The 9,567-nt window shown below is 32.6% G+C and overlaps 1 protein-coding gene across 1 annotated transcript; it reads left to right on the top strand.

The window, feature by feature from the left end:
* On the top strand, positions 1 to 9,373 carry LOC132741839 (solute carrier family 28 member 3-like). Its single transcript, XM_060730097.1, has 11 exons — positions 1 to 603; positions 1,114 to 1,258; positions 1,854 to 2,045; positions 3,366 to 3,527; positions 4,293 to 4,418; positions 4,889 to 5,040; positions 5,883 to 6,051; positions 6,421 to 6,564; positions 7,214 to 7,330; positions 7,660 to 7,840; positions 9,069 to 9,373. Exons 1-11 carry the CDS (start codon positions 143 to 145, stop codon positions 9,101 to 9,103), a joined length of 1,884 nt encoding a protein of 627 aa, XP_060586080.1. The 5' UTR covers positions 1 to 142; the 3' UTR covers positions 9,104 to 9,373.
* Positions 9,374 to 9,567: the final 194 nt, after the last annotated feature.

A 9,567-nucleotide genomic window follows, 5' to 3' on the forward strand; every position in this document is an offset into this window, starting at 1 on the left:
TGGTAAACAAGTTTTACCTTGTTTGCGACGACTTGCATAATTTAATAATTTTAACATTTATGTAATTTATGTTTGTAATAACGACACGCGTATTTAACATATAGTCACCGCAGTATAGATTTAGAAATAACTTAGGTACTGTATGCCATACACGTTGGATATGGAACTTAATGAAATAAAAAGTGAAAATGCGCCGAGTGAAGAGGTTAAACATCATCAAAATAACACAGTTTCTGGAATTCATTTTACAAACAAAAATAATGAAAAGGGATCTGATTTTAAATTGAAGTTTTCAGAAAGTAAGAGCAAATTTTCGAAGACGGCACGAGCGAAAATCAAATATCTTAAAGCGAACTCGGACAAATTCATTTTGCTCGGAAAGGTAGTGTTGCTCCTTGCATATTTTGTATATTTTGGATTCGCGTTGTCTTATCATATTGGTGATGAAGGGTCATGGAGATTGATTGGATGTACAATTTGCGGGATTCTCATCATTGCTTGGCATGTGCTTAAGAGGATTGGTTTTCATTCAAAACTAACGGCCGGTTTCCAAGCGCTCTGCACTGAATATTCAAAGGGTAATCGGAGCTTGATTTTAAGATGGTAAGCTCCTTTTTATCGTTAGCTCATTCCTTGTATACATATTATACCTTTTTAGAAATAATAACGTATAAATTAATATAAATTAGTGATCATTCTTACCTTTCTAGAAATTTAATACTAGTATCGTCGACGGGAACTAACTGACCGGGAACGTTTCAAGTTCTAGATAACAGTGAAACATAATACATATGGTGCCAAATATATACATGTATACTCGGACAAAATGATGGAGCGTCTATCTGATATAAACAAATGTTTCAAATGCGTAGTCATGTATACAAACTGGATTTAATTGGTTACTTCTAAAACACTATAATAGACTTATGACATAGCTTACATGATATGATTTGACCAGTCTGCTTCGTTTTAAAAAGTAAAAGGACCAAATGGCGGAAAACTACGGAAGCGTCCTGGTGCCAATTTAACGTGTTCTATAAAAAATAAAAACTCCTACGTAGGAGATAGAAAAGCCTAATTAGGAGTGTAATATCCCTCTATTTTATACTACAGGCTCTTGTACATTGCCATGTCTGCTTTCTTTGTCATATACTTGGTAATAGCTGTTGCCATGAAGACACCAGAAAACCTTTGGTCACTTATCGGATTACTAGGATTCCCGCTGTTATTGTTCCTGTATTCCAACAATAAATGTAAAGTAAGTTCTGTTTTGATAGACTCAAGTGCAAACACATTTTCGAGTTGTTGTTCGGCATGTTTCCATATTCAATGTGTTTTGTTTTACTTCTAACATTGACCATTTTGTAGGTACTTTAATTTAACATGTTTAGTATTTTTATTCACTATGTTTCGGTCCTTGGTATTTTGGTAGTACTTAAACTGACCATGTTTTTATCATTATTTCCGTTATTTTGTTACTTTAATAGGTAATAAAATGAAATGACATATTACAATATATAAATGCAAACAGCGTCATTTAAAATTGCATTTTTTTTCTTTTCGCTTATCAATGTCGGCGTATTTCGGTACTTCACAGTGCCTGTTTCATTTACTAAATTAAATTAACTTGGCAGGTTTTGATAAATATTCCGTCAACTTTTATTTTTGAGATTGGCTTTTCTCGGTTCTTAAATCCGAAATGTTTCTCTACCGCTTTATTTTAGAATCATGTTTTTTTTTAATTTGACTGAGAGTAAAATGAAATTTTCAAAAAAGTATCATTTGACGTGACTAAATGACTTTTGCGAGGTACAGCTAGTAGGGTTTTAACTTGATGATTTTTTTTCTGCAAGGTCAATTGGCACACCGTCTACTGGGCCATGGCTATTCAATTCATCATGGCTTTGTTGATTTTGAAGACAAGTTGGGGAGCTAACGTAATGCGCTGGGTTAGTAGACGACTCGAGGAGCTACTGGCTCACGGTGAAGCTGGAAGTATTTTTCTGTTTGGAAAAACTTATAAAGATCACTATTTGGCATTTGGTGTAGGTTTTATCAAATCTGTCTATACTTAAACTTATGAATTTAGTTTAACTTTTTTATTTAATCTGTTAATTAAAGCTACTTATTGTGGTTAAGAATTTTCAAACTGTCGAGTTGTTCCTTTAAAACAGATAACAGGGAAAAAGACACTCTCGTTTGAAGAAAGCAACACTTTAATAAAAAATGCAAATGTTTAATTTAAATATGCCTTTCCAAAAATGTGTTGTTAAAACTTGCCAATTTTTCAAGCCCCGCTCACAAAGCAACACTTTAATAAAAAATGCCAATGTTTAATTTAAGTATGCCTTTCCAAAAATGTGTTGTTAAAACTTGCCAATTTTTCAAGCTCCGCTCACAAAGCAACACTTTAATAAAAAATGCAAATGTTTAATTTAAATATGCCTTTCCAAAAATGTGTTGTTAAAACTTGCCAATTTTTCAAGCCCCGCTCACAAAAACTATCTTTTTATGACTGAACACTACAGACACCTGATTTTTTTCCAGTCTAAAATAATTCTCATAAAAGCTACTAAAATAAAACATACACAGTTCACAAGACATTACTTATAGTTTTTTTTTCATATGAATGAAAAGAATTAAAGCTCGACCAACAATATTTTGTATAATATATGAATATTATACAAAATATTGTTGGTCGAGCCTTTTTTCAAGTTACATATTAAATAACATTGTACTTTCAGAGGGTAACCTATATTTCTTATTTTAATTTTTTTACTTTTTGTATTTTATGCATAACCTACTTAATTCTTAAAATACGAGATTTTATTTTTATTGAAATTTTATGCAACTCGCTATCATGACAAATACATGGACCATTACATAATTACCTTCAGTACATTTCAAAAACTATTACCAAGTTTTATAGGTATGAATAAAAAAGAGATATTCTATCGTAGCATGTGCTTCTTATGCATCTACACTGTATTTCTTATCTCAATATACATTTTCTTTTTTTATAAAAAAAAAACTATAAATGCAGATACGGCCTATTAAAATAAATTCGTTTGCAATATGAAATTTATTATCATTTATTGAAAAACTGCTCTAAATTCATACTTTTTTTACTACGCAGTATTCATAGATACAAAAAAATTAAAGTAAGTAAGTACGAGTGCTTGCGTCCCTCAAAGGGGAAAAAAGGAAAACAAAATATTTAGCAATAGCCATATTTCCTTCACAAATGATATAAGCAGTTGCAATGTTATGACTTAAAATAGTTTTCTTCAACAAATTGGTTGTAAAATATAAGAGAAAAAAGAAGTATGTATATATACTTATAATTTTTTATCATTCTATATAAGGCTACAGCCCAAATTTTTGTCATCATCATCGCAATATCCGTGCTGACATACCTCGGTGTAATCAAGGCGATTGTTGACACTGTTGGACATGCCCTGGCATACTGTCTTGGAACAAGTCCTGCCGAGGGGATTAATGCCGTTGGAAATATTTTCCTGCATGTGGTATGACTTAAAATATATGCAAAACATATACTAAAAGATCTATAGCTCTTGTTGTTTGTTTTTGCTCTTGTTTTTTCCCATGTTTTTAGATATAACATAAGTCTGTGGATTTTCTGTATGCAAAATTTAACCATTTCATGTCTAAATGTTGAATATTTGTTAAATCTGTGCTAGTGGATGTTGAAGGTTGTTTGCACTAACAACTACCGTCCTGGTATAGACTCGATCAAGCCAAGCCTTCATTATTTTTTTGCCGTTTTGGACGTTCTTTAGGGATTCTGTTGTCTTCTCTTTTCCATAAATGCATCTATATAATCTTAAGTTATCTAAAATATATTAGAATATTATTTCATTAATATTGCACGTTTGTAATATCAAGTTTCACTTGACTTGAATGGCATATATATAGTCTAAACAAACAGCTATCAAAAATGTATGCTTGGTTTGTTAAGAAAGAAAGATTTAGGTTTTGTAAAGCCTTTTGACAGTTAGGTTTCATGTTTCATAGTTATTTTGCCGTATAACTCTACCCGCTTACACTAGATGTAAAACTTTGCGGAAAATCTTTATGACAAATGATATATAGCAATTATACAAAAGATGCATTTGATCATAAATGTTATAAAAAGCAACAAATAAAAGATGACAAACCACATGTTTGGCGTAAATAATATAGAAGTTTAGAAAATTCTAGGATAGCCTTAAAAAGTGAAAAGCTACCTTTATATTCCGGTTCAAAGAAAAATTGTTGAATTAATGTTTTAGCCTGAATCTGCAATGCTAGTACAAGAGTATCTGCATGAAATGACGCCATCTCAATTGTTTGCGACATATGCTGGAGCCTTGTCAACTGTTGGCGGCACGGGTTTGGTTATATTCATGGCATCAGGGGTATTTATTAACCTATATCACCTTTGCAAGTTCTTGACGATATTATTATAACTCAAATATCGTGCTAGATTTTTCATTCATGCAAAGTATATATTTTCAAACCTTTTGTTATATCAAATATTAGCTCGTCTGTCTAAATAGCAGAAGCATACATTGTCCATCACACTTTAAATCAATCACTTTACCTTTTTCAACACTTTACCGACTGTAGCAAAACATTTAGCAATATCTCAAGACGTTTAGAATCTTTGCTAATAGCGGTTAAGATTTAATTGTTGAAAAATGTATGATTGTCACAAAACTGGCTTTAACATCGGTGTTATACTGGCGAATCTTTGTTTGAATATCACAATGCCGGCCTCAGATACTTTTCTGTTAAATGACATGTACTAGTTCTTTGTTTTATTTAAATTTTGAAATAAGTGTCAACGTCTTTGTATAACTCCACAACTTTTATTCGTCAAAATTAGATTCCAGCAGCTCCTTTGATTGCCGCCTCAACAATGTCGGCACCGGCGGCTTTGGCTGCGTGTAAGCTATGCTTTCCTTCTCACAACGGGGAAGAAGTGGCAATACAGGCTGCTGGTGATGTTAAAATAAACACTAGTGCTTTCTCCACCAGGTAGGTATGCAAGTTACTGCAAGTTTAAACAGTTGCATTACTCTTGTCTGCATATTAAGATAATTAAAATCCATTAACCCTGTCTAAAAAGTTTGCATAGTTTCCAGCGTGTGCGCGATGAGTTTCAAACCATAAAAACATATTTAACTTCGGTACCTTGACGAATTCCGCTTGTGCATAGTTTCAAATATGTACTCAAGCATATTTTCTAGCAAATTGTAATGTTGAATAACAATTTGTTTTACTTTGTTTAAATAATGTATATTAATTGCTATGGAAATGGCTATATTTAATAATGTAAGGATCTGTACATCATAAATACATGTATAGCTTATTGTAAGATATATAGAGGATAAAAACTTTAAACGACTTTATAGTCACGAATTCGGCTAAATCAAATTCTGAATCCGATATACCTTTTTTTGACGTCACGCCAACACAGTATAGATCATATGGCAACTTTCCGGCTTAACTGGTGGAGGAATACCTCAGGTGCCCCTCTGTACATTATTTCAGGCACAAACGGGCACCCGAGTAGAATCACCGACGCTCCGTAAGCTAGCTGAAATGATTTCTCACATGATAGAATTCGAAGACGCTTGCGTACTCGAACTTACATCGGTGAGAGACAAGTGTTCCAATGTATGAGATAAACAACGAAACACTGAGCAATATGACTGGTTAAATATATTATCACTATTTAATTGTGAATGTGTTTAGCGGGATAAAAGATATGTACCAGAGTTGTAAATCATATGATTTAATAAAGACTTTTAGGAAATGCCTCAGTTTTGTTACTTATTTGTTATTCTTTCTTGTAATAATAAAAAGTGTATTTTCAGACGAGCGACATCATTGATGGAGTCCATCATCATTGGAATACGTCAGAGCACTACGATCGTTGTTCAGTTGGCTGCATTCGTTCTGGCTTTTGTCATAATCGTGGCCTTTCTTAACAGCACGTCTGTTTGGTTTGGTGAAAGAATAGGCGTAGAAAACATGACGCTTGAGGTGCGCATGAAAATCAATACATATATATAAAGGACAGTCATGATAAAACAGTTTGTAAAAGAATAAAAGAAATCAGTCCATAACTTTAGAAAATTAAAAAGTAAAATAAAGCAATTTTTATTTCTAAGAAAAAAAGAGTTGCTCACAATATTCTCTGGTACAGAAAAAAAAAATATAATACATGTAATAGGTTGACTTACCATTATAGTAAACCATTGAAATACATTATAATTGTAAATTTCAGCTGAGAAGTCACTTCTTTGCTGTCCTCAATTGGGGAACTTTCATTCTTATTGTTTCCGTTAGCCTTAAACGGTTAACATGTTTATGAGACAAATTGATCAGCTCAACAGACTATTTCAATTGCAGTTTTTGTTTTCGTATGTGTTTTATCCGTTTGCGTTTATGATGGGAGCAAAGTCAGATGATTGTTTATTTATCGGGGAACTATTGGGTGTGAGGACAATTAGTCTTGCTATTGTGGCATATCCTAAATTAGGCCCAATTATTCAGGTAAACATCGTTGTTTTATATCAATATATATTGTGTGCCGTGATTTTATATCAGTGTTACTTTTACTTTGCCGTTGTGCTCTCCTGTTTTTGTTTATGTGCGACTGGGCTCCTCGCCGATGGGCCTGTATTGATGGGTTGTGTTGGAAATGCATTGAATGCCTCCCTTCTTGGTTGATCTTGTTTTTCATACTTTAGTTATTATTAATTCATTTATATGTTATTATCTAGCGAACATTTCAATCTAAAATTCCTATAGATATAATAAAATTGACAATAATTACCTCGTTTCTGTGCAATAATTACCTCGTTTCTGTGCAGTGTCTCACTGATTACCATTTCTGCTTTCTGAATGACACAACTTTGTATATCTATAAGTTTATTGTAATACCATGTTTTTTATTGTTGTTTCTTTTTATAACAATAATTTGAAAAAGCTTTACAACTTCTGAAATTTCATTCCGCGCAGTCTGAACAAGATCCATGCTGTTCGCTTACAGTTTCTTTACTTAATTGTTACAGGGTCTGTAAGCGAACAGCATGGATCCTGATCAGACTGCGCGGATGCGCAGGCTGGTCTGGATCCATGCTGGTCGCAAACCCGCTATGTTGGTTTTGTCGTGACGCGGCTCATATATATATATTTTCAGAATGGTATAAAATATCGGGAATATATTGCCGGCGGTGTAAACAACACTTGGACAGTTGTTGGAAATGATATTGTACTGAACAAACTGAACCAGACGTTAGTCGGTGGCGTTATTGATGTAAGATATTTTCCCGCCAAAACGAAACTTTGTATTTTTTTATAGATATGTATATGCATATTAAAACGAAGCAAATCGGTGTTATTGTTTTTAAAAATGACTTTGAAACAAAAAACACATTTTTAAAATATGACGGTTTTGTAGTTAGTCTATCCATATGAATAAATCAACAATAAATAATCTGCAAATAGTTTTGTTGACCAAAGGTAACATTATTTAAAAACATAAAATTGACTTCTTTTGTATGATAGCCAACATAGTCAAAACTTCTCATAACTTATATGTGCCATATGTGACATTTTCTTTTTTTGTGCTGTTCTCTTCTATAGCACAGATCAGAAATTATTGCTACATACGCGTTGTGTGGCTCAGCCTCGTTTGCAAACATGGGTTTGATTCTAGGGACATATGGTGTTATGTTACCAGACAGGATAGGAGAGATAACTCGGTATATATTTCGGGCAATGATCGTGGGGACAGTAGCGAGTTACCTCACAGCTTGTTTTGCAGGTATCAATATTTTTTCTGTAAATCTGAGAAACATTATGAGTGTGTTCTCTTTTTCCCTCTTTATTTTGCCTTTTGTAACTCTCCTTCACGGTTTCCTTCCTTGTCTCCCTTTTACTTCATACATATATGATGTGCACCAATTTGATCTTTTTTTAATGTTTAATGTTTTTGCGGTTCAAGTTTTTGGTAATCATTCCCTGTCCTGCCCTGTGTGCACAATACCTCAATACTATATGCGCTGCCCGACAAAGTACCATTTAAGTGTGTTCGTGCGCGTGTTTGCGTGCGCGTGCGAGTGGTCTGATTTTGCATGAGTGGATCTTGGGTGGGGATAGTGAGTTTTTTTAACGATACTCTCCTTTGTTCTTTATTTCATTTTTTAAAGTTTTCATTTAACAAGATATCTTTCTCTAATTCTATGCTGGATAAGACCTCACTACCGATAGAGTACTATTATTATTGTGCATGTCTCGTATTATTGATTCATATGAAACGAATCATATGTACAGTGGTGAGCCATATGAGGTAATCCACCATAAGCAAACTCTAGTTAGAATCCACATCAACCATTTATTGTTGATAAGAACACAATATCTTTTGATAATTTAAACATAATCTTTAACTGATTTCTACTGGACCCCTTGTATCATTATATACAGTATTCATACAATATTCATAATTCCATTAGCATAGAAAGTGAAAGATGGATTATGAATATGAATGAATGACCTTATACCCAAAAGCTGAAGTAATAAATATCAAAGAGACTGTAAAAACAACAAAACGCAAACATTAAACAATAATATAAAATACTTTATTTATATCTTTGTGGCTTATATACACTACATAAAGGATATTCAAGGATTTTTTTTGTAAAGGATTACAGGTTGAATATTTCATGAGTGACGGTAGCCACGAGTGAAATGTAATATTTTTCGCACAAGATGAAAACCAATTATGTATTTTTTGAAAAATTTGAATTTTCTGTTTGTCCTATACATTTTTCTCTCTGTTTTAATATTTGAAAAACATCCCTTAAATTTTGTTTATTGGAAAGTATTCCGGCAAGATACCGGTGAATATATGGAAAATATGTAATGAAACATAAATTTTTACAGTGAAAATACGGACATTGAAAATACATATATATTTATTTCATTAATATTTCCTTTATAAGTATGTAATCAAGTATAATATTTAACTTTTCTTACCTGTTTTGTATTTGCAGGACTGCTACACGAGGAAGACGTATCTACGTATTAACATAGAAAAAGGACATGCATAACTTACATGCTTTACAGTAATGTGCAGTATAGCTTGCTATTGAATTCCTATATTTACTTCTGGATATTGTAAAAAGCATATTCTTTCTTTAACGGGACAGAACTATTATAATTCTAAAATTTTAGTTTATATTTCTTTATTAGACCTACTTTTTTGCACCCTTTGATTTGTATTTATATTTTGTTTATATAATTATTTTTAAAATAAAACTCAAGAAATTGATAGTAAATTAAAAACAAAATTTGTCAATTTTCTTTAATAGTATATGCCTTCCATTCACTGCATAAACACTGTTGAGAGTTTTAAGCTTATTGAAAAACACTCTCGAATCCGTTCCTGGAACCAACCAGTATACTAAGCAATGAGCTTATTTTTGTTTTGCTCAAGGAAACAACGGTTTGCCCCTGACGGGGTTGGAACCCATGCTGTCATTAGATTACTTT

The sequence above is a fragment of the Ruditapes philippinarum genome, unplaced genomic scaffold (assembly GCF_026571515.1).
Source record: "Ruditapes philippinarum isolate M1 unplaced genomic scaffold, ASM2657151v2 ctg6263_1_1_1_1, whole genome shotgun sequence".
NCBI lineage: Eukaryota > Metazoa > Mollusca > Bivalvia > Venerida > Veneridae > Ruditapes > Ruditapes philippinarum.